General features: G+C 61.2%; 1 protein-coding gene across 7 annotated transcripts in view; it reads left to right on the top strand.

Moving 5' to 3' along the window:
* MEGF6 (multiple EGF like domains 6) overlaps positions 1–19,467 on the top strand; it is a 100,640-nt gene that overhangs the window by 37,263 nt on the left and 43,910 nt on the right. For 6 of the 7 annotated variants that reach the window (XM_025285794.3, XM_025285793.3, XM_044942890.2 and 3 more), the window contains exon 5: positions 10,496–10,618. The exons of the other annotated variant lie outside the window; for it this stretch is intronic. In XM_025285794.3, coding sequence (XP_025141579.2) covers positions 10,496–10,618 — 123 coding nt within the window. The remainder of the gene's footprint in view (positions 1–10,495; positions 10,619–19,467) is intronic. 7 annotated transcript variants of the gene reach the window in all.

Here is a 19,467-nt window from a genome sequence, read left to right as displayed (position 1 = left end):
TCTCCGAGGGAATGGCCAGCCCTAGAAGGGGTGTGTTAACCTCTTCTGCTCACAGATGGGCAGGGACAGACTATCTCTCCCTGAGCTGAAGAAAGGTACTTTAGTTTACAGTCACGCGGGCTTCCTCCCTGCAACAGGTCCAGAGAGACAGAGAGGGAGGAGAGGGGGTTGCAGGGCACTGCTTCCCGCCCCAAGGCTGAGCCACCACCAGGGAGGGGCCCTGGACCAGCTTGGTTGCTGTCCAGGTGAGGGTGGGCAGGACCTGTGTGTCCTTCAGACCGTGCACAGCGTCCAGATGAGAAAGCCTCGCTTTAACCAAGCCAGACAATAAATCCTGGACCTCCAGCGGCAGCAGAGCAGCGTGGTGGTGGTGGTGGTGGTGAGGACGGTCACCTCGCAGAGCGTCCGTCCTGTGCAGGAGAGGACCCCATGGAACTCCTTAGATGACAGACTCTCCACGAGCCGGCAGACAGGCCTTGGTGCTCAGGGATTATCCCTGGAGCGGGGGGGTACGTGGCTTCTGTGTCTCCTGCATCTGCCCCAGCAGTGCCCCTTGGGGAGACCCAGCGGTTCCTCGGAGCCTGAGTAGCATTGGCCCTGGGGACACTGCTTCCAGAAAGCCTCCCAGGCTTTCCTGTCTGTGCTCCCTTCTGCTTGCTCGCTTAGGTCCCATCTCCTTGAGTCCTGGAAGTCTTTCCGCCTGGCTGGCGGGGCCCTGCAAGCAGAGATGCTGTGTCCTCCTGTAGGGTTGGCCGTTGGCAGATGCTTGTGGGAGGGGAGTGAGTGATGAGGGGGCCTGTCAGCCCTCTGGCGAGTGCTGAGCTGGGGTGGGGGCTGATGGGAATTGCACTGGAATGTTCTGGCTGCCCCGGCTGGCGGACTTCCGAGCTACACGAGAGAGATAACCACCCGGCCAGGTGGGCCCTGGCCCGGCGGTGGATTTGCTTAAAGAGTGGCTTCTCTCAGTTTGGGGGGCACCTCCCGGGATGGCCCAACTGGGTGAGATGCCCCCTCCCCGGGCCAAGGGCAAGCTACAGCCTAGAGCAGCATGAAGCACTTTCTCTAACAAAATGGTTTTCATTTTTTTCCATTTTAAAGGTGATGCGTGCCCGATGACTTAGTTTTCATCTGCTGCAGTGACTGACAGCCCAGACTTAGGGGAGTAAGACACACGTGTATCATCTCACTCTTCTGAGCTCACAAGTCCCTGAACTAAAGTTCAGTGCTGGGCAGGGCGGGTTCGTCCTGGAGGCTCTGAGGGCACCTGAGTTCCTTAGCTCGTGGCCCCTTCCTTCACGTTCAAGGCCAGCAACGAGGCACCCGCCTGCCCCTGCTTCCCACGGCCTCAGCTCTCTCCAGACTCTTGCTCTGGCCTTGCTCGTCCACTCATGCTGACCCTGGGATGCCACTGGACCCGCCTGCATCCTGCAGACACTCCCCCACTGTAAGATAGGCTGATTGGCACCCGTCATTCCACTTTGCCCTCTGGGGATCCGGACATGGGGCGTGGACACCTTGGGGGCCCTGATTTTATTGGCCGGAGTAACTAAAGATTAAACAGAAAAGAACAATGGCAGCCTTGCCAGCCACCTGCAGCAGGCCGGGGGCCTTCTGTAATGTTTTCACACCCGGGAGCATCTGCATGGTTTATGTGGACTTTCCTCGGGTCATCGTTACTGGGATCTCCCCTGCTCTCACAGGCCGCCGCTCTGGACCGTCTGGGTCTGGGAAGGTTCCTGTGCAGTAGGTGGTCCTCTCAAGCATCCTCTGTGGGGCTGCAGGCTGATCCATGCTGGGATGACGTGCTGCCTTCCTGACGGGCCCCGAGCTGCGGAGAGGGCAGCGCCGGGGAGCCTGGTGTGAGTGTCGGATGGAGGCAGCGGGCGTCTTGTCTTTGCGGGAATTTCTCCCACCCCACTCACTCTTGCTCCGAGAGGAGGTAACTGTGTGAGTTTAATCCCGTGAGACAGCTTTGGATCTCCCAGTTACCATGGCAACCTTGTAAAGCATGTGTGACATTTTCTGCCCCTGGTTGCTCCTGGTAGGGAATGGGGTCCTCTTTGGACCAGGGTAATGGGCCATCTGGCCTTGCTCCCCATACTGGGAACTCTTGGTAGGGTGGGGGACTGAACATGGACTCATAGGATGGCCCGTTGGCACGGCCAAAATTGGTGCCCAGACCAGGGAGGCTGCTCCCTCTGTGACAGGCTGAGGCAACCTGGCTCCGCTGGCCACAGACCACTTCCAGCTGGTTCCCTGGACCGCTGGGGTCCTGTCCTTCTGAGTGGGAGGCCCAGGGCAGTGGCGGGACAGCTTTTTGAGGTGGGGTCTTGTTTCAGGCAGTTTGCACATTAACGGTGTTAGAAGGGTGCCAAGCAGGTCCTCCGTGGTAACTGTTTCCTCTGCCAGGGGAAGGGGCAGTTCTGGTTTTGGCAGCGGGCTGGAATCCCCACCCTACCTGGCAGTCTCTCCCCCAGGAGCCAGGAGCCCAGGAGGGAATGTGGTTAGGGAGCTTCTGGGACAAGCCGAGGCGGGTGCCTGGCCCAGCTGTGCTGAGCTGGGGGAGGCGGGAGGAAGTGGAGGGGATTCTGTGCAGCCCTCTGAGGCCTCTGCATTTTTGTAAAGGGCCCAGGGGCCATTAGAACGAGCAGGAGTCCAGCCTCTGTTGTCGCGGGCCTGGGTCTCAGACAAGGCCCTGGGACTATGCAACTTCGAACTTTCATTTCTGACCCAAATGGAATTTAAAATGCTGATGAGGCTCAGTCCTCTCCGAAGGGGTCCCCTGGATCCCCTGGCCTTGAGTCCTCCCGTTTTAGGAATGAGGACTCCAGGGCCCAGAAGAGTTTTGTGGTGGGTCGTGTTCACCCAGTGGCTGAGATGCCAAGCCAGCCCAGACCCCCACCATGTCCTGGGGATCCCCGGCCTGTTCTGGGTGCCGCCCACCCAGCTTCTGACTGAGAGGGTCGGAGGGTGGAGGGAGGCCCCCTTCCTGCACTGCTGTCCAGGCCTGGATCTGGGTGTGGGAGCGATGCGGCTCTGACCCGCGGAACCCTGGCTGGTGGAAGAGGCAAGGGGACACCCACCCCTCAGGCCTCATGAGGCAGGGTGGGCCCAGTGACACCTGTTTTAGCTCCAGTGACACTGATGTCAGACTTGTGGCCCCAGAGCCAAGCGAGGACACATGTCTGTTGTTTAAGCCACAAGCTCTGTGGTCCTTTGTCGCGGCAGCCAAGACACTCTGCCAGCACCTCTGATGGTGGCCCGACACCCCGGGGCTCTGGCCTGGCTCCTGGTGAATTTCCCCTTCCCCTGGGTCAGAGCGAAGGCCCGGCCTGCAGCGCTGCCCCCAGCCCATGGTGGATCCCTCCTCCTTGGCCCTCCTGGCTTTCCCAGCCTGGCACGACTGGGAGCCACCTTCTCCCCCACAGGCCGGTGGTGAGGGCCGAGCCCAGCCTTGTGTTCATCACTGCTCCGTGTATCCCCTGTGGCATCTGCCCCCCAAGGCTGGCTCAGAGCCCCACAGGGGTCTTGCCTCACCTGTCTCAGGAGCCAGAACCCCTGCCCACGACACAGAGTAGGTGCCTGGGAAGAGGGTCTCTGTGCTGGGGCAGGGTGCACATGCTCCGAGGCAGGCCCAGACCTGCGCAGACCGGGGTGCTGAGCAGACATGTCAGCCTCAGAGCAGGCTCGCTCAGGGAGCCCCACTTGTCCCCTGCCCCCTGTGGGGAGGGGCTGCTGGGACATGGGGTGGGGGGTAGCATCCTTAGGGAGAGAGACTTGGTGGGTCCGGGCAGTGCATCCTGCCCTAGGAGGGGGCTCCCCATGCCGGCCCATCTGTGCTGGTCGCGGGGATGCCCTGGACACTCCTCTTCCTTCAGGGGGGCCGGGAAGGTAAGGAGCCGCCTACCCCTGCCTGGGGAGTTGCCTTTCCAGGCCCCTTGGAGCTCAGGGCTGCCCCCCACCCCCACCTCCAGCTCCTCTGTCTCTGTTCCTGTAGCCCCACGTTGCCGACTCTGGCCCAGCTGGTTCTCATCACTCGTCCCAACTGAGATTTTGGGAGCAGCCCTGGCCTGTCGGGTGACACCTGGCTGTAGGCAGGGAGGATTTTTTTGGCCTCCTCGGCAGGCAAGGCCTTGTAAATCCTGGCTCCGACAGGTAGCCTGCAGCCTGGGTGGGCAGTGGGGGTGAGGGCCGACTGTCACACAGAGCCGGCGAGCCAAGGCCTGGCCAGGTCCCCGCCTGGTGGGCTGGGCGGCCTCCCCTTGTGTGGTCTTGGCCTCTGTTCTCGGGGTGAAACTTCCTTATCCTCACAGGTTGGGTGGGGGTCCCTTGGCCATGCCCTGCCCTGGAACCACATGCCTTGTCTGACCTGCTTCACACCTGAGGGGCTCCCAGGCCCACCATCGGCCTCAGACCAGGCCAGGTTTGTCCCAGAAGGGACCACGTTCCCTCCTGGGTTCCTGGCTCCTGGGAAAGAGACTGCCAGGTGGCTGTTTGAGTTCACTTCATCTTTACTTTGCCCCACCTGGAGAGCCCCAGTCCTGCACTCAGGCTGCTGGCGGATGGGCGAGGGTGTGTGGAGGGCATCTCTCTCGGAGTTGGGGGGGCTCTCGTTCCCCTGGGAGATTGGGGCCTGTGCTCCTCAATCTGCATCCCTTGGTCACCAGGTCTGCTGAAAGGTCAATAGCTTCCGAGCCCTCGTCCAGCCTGGGTGGCTGCTGCGACTTAGGGGCTTTGTAGAGTTGCTGCTGCCGGAGGGAGGGCCCTGTGCTGGGGCCAGCGCTGTCCAGGGCCTGGGGCCTGGGCCCCCGTTCCTGCTGTAGCAAATCCCTGGAGATGTGTGTGCGGCGTGGGGGCCGGTTCGAGGAGCGTTTTTTGGGGTGAAATCTGTGTAACACAAGATCGGCCCCTTTGCAGCATGCAGGTCAGTGTCATCGAGCACACTCACAGTGCTGTGCTGCTGCCTCCTGCATTGCCCTGTGGACGGGGAGGTGAGAAGAATCGAGAGCCAGCTTTGGGTGTCAGCGTCCACACCCCACGATCACCAGAGGCCTGGTGTGGGGGCCAGAGGCCTCTCTGAGCTGCTGCCTTGCTCCAGAAATGGGAGGAAACTCAGTCTCCCTGGACCCCACACCCCCTCCCTTGGGTTGGGGGTGCTCCTGGGCTGATCATCTAAGAAGCCAGGGTTTCAGGGCGCCTGCCTCCTAAGCACTTACTGACACTTCCTGGAGCAGAACGCCCTCTGCCAGTGACCAGATGGGCCCTGGCCACAGCTCCAGGCCAGGGCTTGACCTTCGACCTCCTGACTTGCCTGGGCTCAATCCACCCCTTTGACAAGCTGGAGCATCAGCCTATCAGGTGACCAGGCCACTGGGCTTTCAGGGCACACCCCACCCCCAGACTGGCTTTGTGAGCAAGAAGGGTGGTCGGTCCCTGGTGGTTTTCTGGGCTCTGTCATCACCCCTGTACCATTCCAGTCTGTGTTTGACAGCTGGGAGCTGGGATGGGCTGGCCAGCTGAGTCACTTTCAGGGAGGGTGGGGGCTGCAGGGAGTAGCTGTTGGAATCTGTTTCACAACAGTGGTGTTGGAGAAGACTCTAGAGAGTCCCTTGGACAGCAAGGAGGTCAAGCCAGTTCAATCCTAAAGGAAATGAGTCTTTAATATTAATTGGAAGGACTGATATTGAAGCTGAAACTCCAATTCTTTGGTCACCTGATGCGAAGAACTAACTCATTGGAAAAGACCCTGATGCTGGGAAAGATTGAAGGCAGGAAGAGAAGGGGGCTACAGAGGATGAGATGGTTGGATGACATGAGTTTGAGCACACTTTGGGAGATAGTGAAGGATAAGGAACCATGGCGTGCTGCAGTCCATGGGGTGGTAGAGTCGGACATGAGTTAGTGACTGAACAACAACAACAATGCCCTGCAAGCTGATAGATCATTCTGGAAGCAGGAGGATTGTGCTGCAGCTGACCTGGGCCAGGACTCCCCAGGGTCAGCTCCCAGAAATCCCAGGCAGCCCCAGCCTCCACACCGAGGCCTGGAACCCCACGCGCCCCAGTCTTGGGGTCAGGAAGGAAAGGTGGGGTGGGGTGCCTCTCTGTCTCTCCTTCCCGGCCCCCTCTGCTGCTTGCCTCCCCAGGGTTTCAGCTGAGGCCCAGCTGCTGGCCTGCTGAAGTTCCCCACCCCAACCTGGAGACTGGCCGGTGTGGGGGTCATTGCTGGCCCTCCCTTGGCAGGGCTACTGACTGTCCTGGGGTACCCACAGGACCCACAGCTGCCCCCACAACCCTGGACTGCCCCCAACCTGAAAGATCTGCTATTTATTTTGGTTTCTGAATCATCCATACTGATTCATACAGGATTTAGGAATTCTCACTCAAAGAATATTCAAAGTATGAATGTGCTAGTCATGTCCAACTCTTTCCAGCCCCATGGACTGCAGCCCATCAGGCTCCTCTGTCCACAGGGATTCTCCAGGCAAGAATACTGGAGTGGGTTGCCATGCCCTCCTTCAGGGGATCTTCCCAACCCAGGGATCAAACCCAGGTCTCCTGCACTGCAGGCAGATTTGTTACCGTCTGAGCCACCAGGGAAGCCCCCCAAAATGTTCAAACTACCGTACAATTGTGCTCATTTCACATGCTAGCAAAGTAATGCTCAAAATCCTTCAAGCTAGGCTTGAGCAGTACGTGAATCAAGAACTTCTAGATGTACAAGCTGGATTTAGAAAAGGCAGAGGAACCAGAGATCAAATTGCCAACATCTGTTGGATCATAGAAAAAGCAAGGGAATTTCAGGAAAAAAATATGCTTCTCCTTCATTGACTACACTAATGCCTTTGACCATGCGGATCACAACAAACAATGGAAAATTCTTAAAGAGATGGGGATACCAGACCACCTTACCTGTCTCCTGAGAAACCTGTATGTGGGTAAAGAAGAGATAGTTAGAACTGGACATAGAACAATGGACTGGTTCAAAATTGAGTAAGGAGTACATCAAGACTATATATTGTTACTCTGGTTATTTAACTTATATGCAGAGTACCTCGTGCGAAATACCAGGCTGGACGACTCACAAGCTGGAATCAAGATTGCCGGTAGAAATATCAACAACCTCAGATATGCAGATGATACCACTCTAATGGCAGAAAGTGAAGAGGAACCAAAGAGCCTCTTGAGAGTAAAAGAGGAGAGTGAAAAAGCTGGCTTAAAACTCAACATCCTTCAATTAAAAATAAATTTATTTTAAAAAGTGAAAAAAACCCTCAGCATTCAAAAAACTTAGATGCTGACATCCAGACTCATCACCGCATGGCAAATAGATGGGGAAAAAGTAGAAACAACGACAGAGTTTATTTTCTTGGGCTCCAAAATCACTGTGGACAGTGACTGCATCCATGAAATTAAAAGACGCTTGCTCCTTGAAGAAAAGCTATTACAAATCAAAACATCATATTAAAAAGCAGAGACATCACTTTGCTGACAAAGGTTCGTCTAGTCAAAGGTATGGTTTTTCCGGTAGCCACGTATGAATGTGAAAGTCGAACAACAAAGAAGGCTGAGCACCGAAGAATCGATGCTTTCAAACTGTGGTGCTGGAGAAGACTTGAGAGTCCCTTGGACAGCACAGAGTTCAAACCAGTCTATCCTAAAAGAAATCAACCATGAATATTCATTGGAAGGACTGATGCTGAAGCTGAAGCTCCAATACTTTGGCCACCTGAAGCAAGGAGCCAACTAATTGGAAAAGACCCTAATGCTGGAAAAGATTGAGGGCAGGAGGAGAAGAGAGTAACAGAGGGTGAGATCTTTGGATGGCATCACCGATTCAGTGGACATGAGTTTCAGCAAACTCTGGGAGATAGTGAAGGACAGGGAAGCCTGGCATGCTGCAGTCCATGGGATGGCAGAATTGGACGTGACTTAGTGGCTGAACAACAAAGCAACCCCTTCCCCCCAGGTACCCAGGAGGCACAGGAGGTGGGGGGCACCTATCTTTACAAGTTCATTCCACTGCTGTGTGGGCTAGATGCTGGAGTTATAGCAAGGAGCCAACAAGGTCAAGGCACCATGCCCTTGAGGCATGGGTCCCGAGGGGCTGAGGGTACAGCGGTGCTGGTCCATGGATGCTGTGAACTAAAAGCATGGCCTGTAGCTGCTGGGGGTGTCAAACAAGTCCCCATTCCTCTCCCCCACCCCCACCACCCCAGCAGGGACTTGAACCTGATGTGCAGTCTGGGTGGTCCTCCAAGCTCTCCCCTGCCCTGACTGGTGGGTCCCTTACCTCTGTATCTCCCCCTCTCCCCAGTTCCAGCCGTGTACAGGGCAGGTGCTTAGCAGAGGGGAGCCTGCTGAACCTGCCCAGCCCCTCCCTGGCCCTGGGCAGGGTCAGCTCCCTCTCAGTCCGCATTGCCATTGCCTGGGGACCCGGCACAGGGAGGGCCAGCCCCTGCTTGCTCTGCTTCTCCCCGGGGCCCTGGGGTGATGCCTGCGCGGTAGTCACAAGGCATCCTGTGGCCCCCTTCCTGCCAGCCTTGGCTGGGCCCTGGAACCCCGACTCTAGGGGGCCCAGCCCCCACACTGAGGCCGGCACGGTCCAGCTGCAAGCAGATTCAGGGGCTGAGCAGCCTTCCCAGTGCAGAGACACAAGGGGCTCAGCTCGGTGAGGCGGTGGAGGTGGATGCTCAGCTGAGCTGAGGTGCTTGGCAGGGAGATGCTGGGGGCAGGGGGCAGTAAGGGCCATGCAGACATGGTTGGGCACCTGTAGGATGGCATCCAGATGCAGATGGAGGGACACAGCAGGTACCATTGTGAGTTCCAGACCCTGAGCGTCAGCACACAGGCCCTTTCCATGGGTGTGGGAGTCCTGGAGGCTCCAGGTCACGTTGGCCCGGTCACCAGCATCCACAGGGTTGGGGCAGGGCGCAGGAAGGCAGCTATAAGGCTGACCCCACCCTGGCGGCGGTGCCCAGGCCCTGGGGACCCTGCCATGTCAGCAGCTGCCAGAGGGCGTCTGCCCTCTGTTTGCAGCCCCGCCTGGCTGGCCTCCTGCCTTGCTAGCTGCCCAGCCACACAGCCCGAGTATCAGGGTGGGCCCTGGGTTGGGGGGAGTCTTGCACCTGGCTGCTGCCCACCGGAGGGCCTGGCCCCTGTGCCATCTCCCCAGGCTAGTGTGGTGCAGAGACCCTGGGCACCCAAGCTCTGACCCCCAGGCTGGGCTGAGCGTGGACTGGCCCTGCGTAACTCTCCAGGAATTACCAGAAAATTCCCAGTGTTAACCCCGCAGGCTGGGGCTCAGGGTGACTTTCCAGTGCCGCCTTTCCCATGGGACCTTGGCCGCCCCTGCAGCCTGAACTCGGCTCGGGATCTCCCAGGGACCCTCCCAAGGACATGCCAGTGGAGAGGGGAGCTGAAGACGTCGGTGGCTTGGGCTTGGGGACTGCAGCCCAGGCTGGTCTGAGCCTTGAGCCTCCAGGCGGGGGTGGCATTTCCAGCAACTGCGCTTGGTGGGCTGTCCTGGCACCTGGCCATCCGTGGCTTGTGGCTCCTGGGAGGTCTCCGCTTGCCTCTGGGTCACATTCCCCATGAGATTGGGGGTCCCCCTGCCTTTGACACTGGGATACTGGGAGGACAGAGCTGGGCCCCCTCAGACCTTGGGCTTGCCGCACAGCAGGGGGCTGGGGGCAGGCAGAAGGGCCTGAGCCCTTTGTCACCCCATGCCCAAGAGGTGTTCTGGAAAACGAGGCACCCGAGTCCCCCGGGCCCCGGCTGGGTCTGTGGGGCCATGGTGCCACCAGCCCCTCGTGGGCATCCTGGGCACCCCCGGCCACATTCCTTGTGGCAGGGGGGGTGCTACTGTCCTGCGCCCACAAAGGCTGAGCAGAGGACAGGGGAGCTGTGGGCAGCGTGGCCTCGTCGGTGGGGTCTCCTGCCTGCTCTGCCCTCCATGCCAGAGCCCAGTGGTGTCCCCCAACTCCCCAGGCCTGACTCACATGCCACAGGGTCCCAGCAGACCAGAGTGGGCGAGACCTAGGCCAGGACAGGGGTGCATGGAGCCCACTGCCAGGTCTCAAGCAGCTGTGGGGTGAGAGTGGGGGCCTCTTCCTGGCGTCCATGCTGGGGGAGGCCTGGTTTCTCTGGCAAACCCACAGCTGGACAGAACACAGGGGCCATTCACAGGGGGACGCAGGCAAGCGAGGATGGCTCCTTAGGGAGCAGGGCCCATCCTGTGCCGAGCTGTCCCCAAGGGACATTCCTGCCAGGTCACACCGGGATACCACAGGACCACCGGTGCTGGGCGCGGGGAGGGACCTGGTTGGCGGGGAGGCCCCCCAGCTGCTGGATTGACTCGGCGGGTCCCTCTCTCGTGAGGCCTGTCTGGAGGGGTGAGGTTTGCCCGTCTCTGCCGGGCCTCGTCCTCCTGTGTCGTGGGGTCCTGAGCTTCCTTCTGCCCCTGTGCTGGGCTCACCCGCATCTCCCCCTCGCAGACGTGAACGAGTGTGCCGCTGGCAACGCGGGCTGTGAGGGCGAGTGTCGCAACACCGTGGGGGGCTTCTACTGCCGCTGCCCGCCCGGCCGCCAGCTGCAGGGAGACGGCAAGACCTGCCGAGGTAGGTCCCCGGCCCGGCCCCGCGCCCCCGCCCGGGCGTGGCCTCAGCATCCCTGCCCTGGCTGCTCCCAGGCTGCCTCCTCCCCACCCCTGGGCTGCTCTGCTGAGGGTCCTGGAGTGGCGCCCGGCTCCCTGGGGTCCTCCCTGCCCGACTGCTCCCTGCACCTTTCAGGAACCCACGTTTCCCCCAAAACGAGCCTCGGTGGGTCAGAGAGCCTGATGTGGGTGGAGGGCACTCTGGGTGCCAGGTTGGGGAGGGAGATTGCTCTGCTCGCGGGTGGGGAGAGGCAGGTGGTGGGTCGGAGATGCAGCTGGGGAGGGTGGGTGGGCAGTTCTCAGGCCCGAGTATAGCTGCATGGCCCCCGAGAGGGTCAGAGGGCAGGCTGTGTGCCTGGGCGGCATGGGGACGCTGGGGGGCACCCTACCCCTGCAAGGGCTTGCTGAGCCCAGTCTGGAAGTGGTCACCAGCTCTGGGCCTGTCACAGCTCTGCCATCGCTGGCAGGCTGTCAGCAAAACCAAGAACAGACAGAAGGAAATTTCCTGGATTTGGGGAGAGAGAGAGGAACAGATTAGCTTAGCATTGAGGCTGGGAGAAGGCAAGGGATGGGGTGGAGGACATGCTGTCCCTCCTTGTCCCCCACGCTCCCACACCTGTGCTCCCCCACCAGGCCCCTGACCCCAGGACCCGGTTGGCAGCTTGACCCCTGAGTCCATACAGGGTAGGGGCTGGCGGGCATCTGTGTTCCCTCCCCTGAATCATGTCAGGCAGCCGCTGTCATCCCCCATCTCTCCGAACTTCTTTTCCCGACCAGAACGCTGTCTTTTGTTCTGCCAGAGACCAGCTGTGAGCCATCCCTCAGGGTAGGGGTGGTGGCAGGATCACAGCCCACTGGACTGGGGATCTGGGAGCCAGGGGGAGTCTGCCCTGGCTGGGGTGTTCTGCAAACTGTTCTGGTTTCCAGCATGTCTTCACTGGAGGGGAGAAGGGTGGAGGCAGCAGAGAGGTGGCTGACCTGTCACTCACAGCCCAGGACCCGGGGACTTTGTGCTTGTTGGGTGACAGGAGCACAGACCTGTCACAGACAGAACCAGTACCAGACAGAACCAGACCATGTCACCCACCTGTGTCCCGGTTTCCTCTTCTGTGAACGGAGCCCCGCTGGGCTGGCAGGACCCTCCCCGGCCCCAGTCCCACCCCAGGGCACACTGAGTGCAGGTGGAGTTGGGGGTGGGAAGGAGTGCCCCTTCCTGGCCCCGTGTCCACTCTCCTGCCAGTGCCCCCTGAAGTGGGGGTGGCTGCCCTGATGTCGGGAAGGCATCAGGGGCCTAAAACCTGCCAGGCCTGGGGCAGTCTCTCCAGGAGCCTCAGCCCCCTTCACCCACTCCCAGCCTCCTGGTCTCCATGAGCCCCAGGGATGCCGGCACACAAGACAGAGCAGCCCCCCAACATGTGCTCCTGCACGGGGTCTCCTGACCTTCCACCCACTGCAGGTGCCCCAGGGTGAGGGCTCTGCTCCTGCCCACCACTGCCGCTGGTGCTCTGCCACCTCGCAGCCTCTCTGAGCATTTCCACTCTGTGGCCTACAGATAGGGCTGGACTGGCCCATGGGTTTCCCGTCCCTGACCCTTCTGGCCCTCAGTCCCCAGAGTCTGCGGGTGTGCAACCCAGCCCTTTGTCAGTGCCCAGGAAGCTCCAGGCCAGGGCCTGAGGGGCATGTTGGGGCTGCCCCAGGGCTGGGCGTCTTCTGACATGTGCTCCAGGCCGCTCCGTGCTGACCTGGGGCCCAGTGGCCAGGAGCAGTCCTGGAACACACGTGCACAGCTTGGCCACTGGCTGGAGCCCAGCTCAGGGTCAGCAGGCCCAGTCACGATGCCTTCCCTGGAACTCCTTGATTTAGAAGGTCTCGAGAACAGGTGGGCGAGGTGGTCGCCACCTGACAGTTGGCTGAAGGCGGGGATACTGAGAGGACCAGGAGGGGGCCAGTCAGGGGGCTGCCCTCACCCTGGCGTGCCCACCCTTTCCTCCTTCCCGGCCCCTCCCCGGCCCCCCGGGAGCTCGCTGACCGGCTCGCGTGTTTGGGATGGCTGAGGCTCCGAGTCACCGCGTGGCTGAGAGCGCTCTGCCGAGAGCCAAGCGCCTGCTGTTTTCTCTGTCCCTCAGCCAGCCCCCGCCGCCCCTGAAATCTCAGCTCCGGCCAGTGAGCGGGGCTCTGGGGGCGGCCAGCCGGCCGAATGTGAGCAGAGCGGACAGGAAATCAAGATGTTACTGTGGAGGACAGGCCAGCCCTGGCTGCTCACACACAGGGCTGCGCGCCGAGTTGCCGGTGGGGTGAGCCTGGAAACCGCCCCAGTGATTGATTGACGCCATGAAACACCAAGTGCTGGCACAGGCCCTGCCCCGGGGGTGGCCTTGGCCCCTGCCCGGGGGGCAGCGCCAGGCCAGTGTGTCTGTCGTGTTCTGGGGGGGCATCGATGGCAGGAGCCCTGCTCCCTTCTCCTGGCGGGGCACAGGTGCTGGGAAGGGCGCATTGCCAGGTGAGGCTGTAGCCCATTGCTGCTCCTGCAGTGTCCTCGTAGGGTGCGGCCTCTGACCGGTGCCCACCCTCCCCCCAGACCCACGGGCAGGTGTGCTCAAACCTGTGCTTTATGGAGGAGGTGGGTCTTGGGGAGAAACGTGGACCCCACTGTCCAGTTCCCGTCCCAGCTGCCGGGGCCCTGAGCTCCTACCAGCACCACCAGGCTTTCCATGTCGGCCCCTCTGGGGAGGCCCCCTCCAGGGCCAGACTCCGGTGTCAGCCGCAGCTCAGCACCTTGGGGCGCTCTCAACTTCAGCCTGTTCCTCTGGAAAGTGGTGCTGACACCCTTGGCTCCTAGGACCCCTGAGAGGACTCAGCGCCGGCAGCAGGCTCCCTACCCCTCAGGGACTGCTGGGGGGCACGAGGCAGGGAGATAAGGGGGGCCGCAACCTGAGCCGAACCCTCCTCACCCTGGCCTGAGGCCATGAGCCCTTCACCCCAGCCTCACTGCCTCCTCTTGAGCAAGGTCTGCAGGGACTAGCCTGGAGATCTGGGAGGGGACCAGGACCCACATCTAGGGCCATGATGGGAATCGGAACCCCCAAGGGACCCTGGCAGGTCCTTGCCCTCCCCAAGGCACCTTCCCCCTCCTCACTCCCTCCGGCCATGCTGGCTGGGTGGATGCTGAGTCCCTCAGTGAGGTGGGTCCTTCCATCAGGCTGGGTGGTGTGGCCTGAAGGTCTCAGGGACCTTGCTGTGGGGAGGGGTTTTCGGTTCCATTGTGAGGGGGAAATTAATCTTGTCTGTTGGAGAAAATCAGGGTGTCTCCCTGGGATAGACTCCAGGGGTTGGGGGGGCGCTTCCCAGGTCCAGGCCTGAGGGCCAGCCTTCTCTCGGTGCTGGGGGTGGAATTCTTCCTGAGCCAGTTCCATGGTTCCCACCCCTCCGCTGCTCCCTCCCTCCAGGAGGTCAGGAAGGGCTGGGAAACTGGCAGCAGGTGATTCTCCGGGTAGGGTGGGGGTAGGGGTGGGGGGCTGAGCAGGAGTCCTCAGTCCAACATGAAAATGGTTGGCTCTGGCCTGGGGGCCCAGCATGTCCCCAATCCCCGCTACTCCTTGGCTATGGGGCGTCCAGTGCAGAGTTAGGGTCTCTAATGGGGTGTCTGTGAGAAGCTCATGGAGGGGTCAAGGCTTTGAGAAAGTAGAAGTGCCCTGTACTCCAGCCCCCCAGCCCAGGCTTTGGCATCCGCGTGGTCCCCACCATGGGACTGACCCTTCTCAAGAGGTAAAGGGTCTGCTTCAAGGCCTTGCACTCAGGACGGTGCGGGCTGCGCTCCTCACCCTGTCTGACTCGGCTGTTGCCACGGGCTCGTCCCGCCTGGGTCCGGGTGGGAATGCAGTTGAGCCTCGTCCGACCCGCCGGGGATCCTCTCTCACACTCGCTCCGGCCGGCTGCTGCCAGGTCCTGTCTGTCCCCAGGGAGAGTCAGGAATGTGGGAAGTGACGTGTCCTGATTAGGAAGCCCCTGGGGCTCTGGGCCTGGGCTGGGAGGGCCGTGGGCTGACCTGAGCCAGCTGTACTGTCCTGAGGCCATGGGGTGGGGGCAAGGGGAGCTGCTACGGACTCTCATACTGGTGCCCTGGGCGGAGTCCACCTGCACTTCCCTTGGCCCTTTGTGGGGGCTTTCTCTGAATCTCCTGCTGTGGCAACCCTAGATGGCAATGCCTCCTCACAGGGGGTTTCAGAGCCTTTAGTGCTAGGAGGACTTTTCACTTCCTGGGGACCCAGCTGCTTGAGTCAGGAGAGTGGGGAGGGCGGCAAGACTCTTGTGGGGATGTGAAGAGGTGCCTGGCCTGCCCAACCTGCACTCCACGCCAGGTTCTGGTTGTAGCCCCACACACCAGTCTGCTCAGTGTTCACATGGCCCCGTGGTCCCGGGTCTGCCCAGTGCTCACAGCGCCCCGTGGTCCCCATCTGCTCAGTGCTCACATGGCCCCGTGGTCCCCATCTGCTCAGCGCTCACAGGCCCTGTGGTCCCTGGTCTGCTCAGTGCTCACAGTGCCCCGTGGTCCCTGGTCTGCTCAGCGCTCACATGGCCCCGTTGGTCCCCATCTGCTCAGCACTCACAGTGCCCCGTGGTCCCCGTCTGCTCAGTGCTCACAGGCCCTGTGGTCCCCAGTCTGCTCAGGGCTCACATGGCCCCGTGGTCCCCATCTGCTCAGTGCTCACAGCACCCTGTGGTCCCCATCTGCTCAGTGCTCACAGCGCCCTGTGTTCCCTGGTCTGCTCAGCGCTCACAGCGTCCAGTGGTCCTCATTTTGTGCAGAGGAGCAAGAGGCTCAGAGGGGGTAAGAGTGCATTCAGGTCACACAGCTGGGTGCAGCAGATGAAGCCCAGAGTGACATCATGGGCTTCCCTGGCCCCAGGTCCCACCGAAGCCAGTGCTCAGGCCCCGTCTAGGGGTGGCTGCCAGCCTCTCGGGAGCTGGAGGAACTGGAGGGGCTGCCTGCCCATTCCACATGGCCTGCACTAGCAGCGTCCAGTGCAGAGTGGGCATCCACAAATACCTACTGAGTGACCTGCCCCTTCCAGACGAGACCGAGGCGGGACGCCGGCTCATGGCACTCATGTGGGCCGAGCAGCCCAGCGTGAGTCAACTTGAGCCTTCAGCGTGCAAAGCCCTGGCCTTATTCCTGCGAGGCCTGGGATCTGGGCCTTTCCAGGCCAGGCTGTCTGGCTGGCTGTGCTCTGGACACGAGTGAGGAGCCTGGCCCCAGCCGCGGTCCCTCCAGGCAGGATGGCAGCGTTTCCGAAGAGGCAGCTGTCCCAGGGCCTCCGCTGTCAGAGGTGGTGAGAGGTTGAAAGCTGTCTTTTCCCAACTCTGGCTCACTCATCCCTCTCATGAGCTGATTCTGGCAGGTATGTCTCTGGTTAAGGCCAAGGCAGGAGACAACAGCCCTCAACATCAGCCGTCAGAGCCAGCCGGTGACAGGAGAGAGGCCCACCCCCTGGGGCCTGCCTGGATCCCCGAAGCCCAGGCGGAGGCCCCAGGATGGGCAGTCTGCAGGCATCTGCGTGGTCAACATCTGGGTGGCCATGGCTGCCTGCAGGACTGGACATGGGAGCAGAAAAGCCGATTCTCTCCCTGGGCTGTGACCTAGAACAGGTGTGACCCCCAGAGGCCACAGTCCTCAGACTTGGGGCTCAGTGGGAGGAGGCAGACACATCCTAAGAGTGAACCCCACAGTGCCCAGGACCCTTTGGCTGGGGCGGCTGCCATGAGGAGGACCAGCAGAGAAGATGGGCTGGAGGGGCCCCAGCAGAGGAGTTAGCCGGATTGGGGGGCCCCTGGGCTAGGGAAACGGAGGCTCCAGCAGCCCCTGTCTCCCTGTATCCCAGGGGTCCCAGCTCTGCTCCCAGTGGTCCAGGGGCTGCCGCTGAGAAATGGGGGCAATTCAGGGGACTCGGAGCTCACAGGGGGCCTGCAGCCTCAGGAAAGCAGGTACTTCGCCATCTCTGTGACTCTTGAGAGTGGAAGCAGCCCCTCATGGCTGGGCTGGAGCGGGGCAGGCAGGATGAATGGGGAGGGGTGGTTCAGGCCCTCATTGCCTGGCTCCGGGGAAGGCGGGCCCCTGCCCTGCCTCTGTCTGGTGGGTGGGAAAGTTCTCGTCCATCACCACTGGTCCCAACAAGCCCTCTTCCCTCGGCGTCTGGCCTTCTAATTAGATTCTCTTGCTGTCTGTGTCTCTTGGCTGCCTGTCTCTGTCTCTCTCAGCGGTAATGAGGCTGGACCTTCCTGGCCACACCCTTTATCTTTTCCAGCTTCCCCACCCCAACCCTGCGAGGTTGTTGACCTGGTCTAGGCCTCCACCTCCATCTTCTCATCTCCTCTCTGCTCCACACCCCGCTGGGCAGCTGGACTCCTGACCCCACAGAACCCTCATCCAACCCCCCAAATCCCATGGTCAAATCCCATCGCTCCCCGGGGTCTGGCCAGAGCAGCTCTGGGTGGGGCCAGGCGGGGAACCTGCCCCAGAACGCAGAGGGGAGGGTGTTCCTTCTGTCTGGTGAGGAAACAGTAAAAAAGATCCTGCGAGATGCTTGTAATGATGAGACGTGAGGGGATGGTTCAACCCTGGTGTAAAGGTTTTGTGTGGGGCGTGGGCGTGGGTGCTCAGAGTGGGGATGGGAGGTCTGGTCCCGTGGGTTAGAAAGTGCACTCTGCACTTGATGTGGACGGCGGCTGGCTTGGACCTCTGTTTGTGCAGCAGTGGCCCCGGGGACTCGGGGGTGCTGTCGGGGCCTCAGAGGCAGGAGCAGCTGTGGCAGCCGTGGCGGCTGCAGCCTGGGCACCTTGGGAGGTGGCGAGTGCTGGCTAACCTGGGTACCTGGCCGGACCTGGCTGCTGCCTCCACAACCCTGGTGTTCTGTGAATAGGTTTGGCTTTTGGATGGGACAGGGGCAGTGGAGGAGTGACCGTGGGGGCCGGAAGTGGGCCATCCATTTGCTGGTGTGTTCAGACCTCCTGGGTGCTCGCTGTAGGCCAGGCCCAGGCCCACAGCTTTGGCCGGACCCCTTATCTGGCACTCACCCTCTTGGGCCTTTCCTGCCTCTGAACCAGCAGCCCTGCACCTGCCCCCAAAGCCCTCCAAAAAACCATCTTTACGTCCCGCCCTGCACGTGTCCGAAGGCCACCTCCTCCAGGAAGCCTCGTCACTGCTTTCAGGGACTCTCTTCCGCCGAGTACAGTCTGAGCCCCGGGGCTGTCGTCATTGCTCCCGGGCAGCTCAGTGTCCCCCATGAGAGTCAGGCCGCAGGGGCTGTGCCCGTGGTGGGGCTGTCAGTGTTGCAGGGCTCAGGTGCCCCCAGGGTCAGACCTGCCCTTACCCTGACCTTCACAGGGCTCAGGCCACTGTGTGGAGGCAGCAGAGAGCCACAGAGAGGGCCTCGTCATGCGTGCACACACATGCACACATATGCGGGGGCCTCCAGTGAGGCTCGTGTCTGGCCCACTGTGGGTGCCTCAGTGGGGTAACCAGGCCTTGGTTCCCTGGCACAGGGCAGGGTCTGCCCTCGCCCTCAGCCATCTTGTCTCTGGAGGAGGGTATGTGTGGCAGTGACTGCTCTGTCCTGGGCTCTCCCGGGGCGTGCGTGCGTGCGTGCGTGCGTGCGTGTGTGTAGAGGGCGCCTGGCCCCAGCCCAGGGCAGATGCAGCCAGGAGCGGCAGCTGGGCTCTCGGAAACAACCGTGGTTTCCATTTTCCTTCCTTTGGCTCAGTGAGGGCCCAGGGTGGGTAATGAGTTTACCATGAGGCTGACGCCCGGACGACTCTTGGAGGCCAGGCCCGGCCTCCGCTCCCAAAATAACACTGCAGGGGCGGCCCTGGGACAGGGATGGGAGGGACATTCTGGGGGTGGTTCTCCTGGGCCTGCGTGGGGCCACAGTGGACCCCAGCTAAAAACTTCCCTCCTGGGCTGCGCTGGGCTCTGGCCATCTAGGTTGGAAGCAACCAGGCAGGACATTTGTCCCCTTGGGGAACCGGGAGGTGGAGAGGGGGACTTTTGGGCTGAGAGGCCTTGAGTCCCCAAAGGCAGATTGAAGAAACCTGAAAGGGAGGCCTCCTTCCAGCACCTTCCTGGCCCTCTCCCCTGCAGCTGGGGTCCTCTCAGGGGGCCATCTGATCACCGGCCAGTCCCTTTCATGGCCCCCGTGCCCCTCACAGCCCCCTGATGGCTCCCACACTGCTTTCTTGGCCATCAGGGTCCTCCAACCCAGCCTCTGCCCAGCGCCCCCAGCCTCGCAGTCTGTCACGTGAGACTTGACTTCAGCAGGAGGTGCTGGTGGAGGCAGGGCCCTGACCTGTAGTTCCCCTACTCCCCACCAGCTTGTGTGGCTTCATTCTGGGTCTGCCTGTCTACCTGTGAGAAGGCACAGTCTGGTGCCAAGCCCGTAAAGTGCCTGGTACAGAGGGCGATGTAGGTGGTCAGTGGGTGGCCAGTGACAGCTACCCCATCCAGCATCCACTGTGCCCGTGGACTGTCACCCTCGAAGAAGGGCACCTTGGCGTCAGGGCGGTGACCTCTGGGGCCTCTCTGAGAGTCTCTCCTCTCTGTCACACACACAACCCCACCTGCCTCTAGAGGATTTAGTTCCTCCTGAGAAGTTCAGTTTCTCCCCACCCCCCAGCCAGACAGGAAGGGTCAGGGACTCCCTCCTGGCCTGGGGTGGGGCTTGGTCTCTTCGTGTCCCACTGGAGGGCCTCCTTGTCCTGTGTCCCTAGGAACTTGGGTGGGAGACACAAGGCCACCCCTCAACCCCTGCAGGCATCGAGTGC

The sequence above is a fragment of the Bubalus bubalis genome, chromosome 5 (assembly GCF_019923935.1).
Source record: "Bubalus bubalis isolate 160015118507 breed Murrah chromosome 5, NDDB_SH_1, whole genome shotgun sequence".
In the NCBI taxonomy this organism is placed as follows: Eukaryota; Metazoa; Chordata; class Mammalia; order Artiodactyla; family Bovidae; genus Bubalus; species Bubalus bubalis.
Note: the sequence above shows the minus strand (reverse complement) of the source record. Positions and strands in the feature narration are given on the sequence as shown.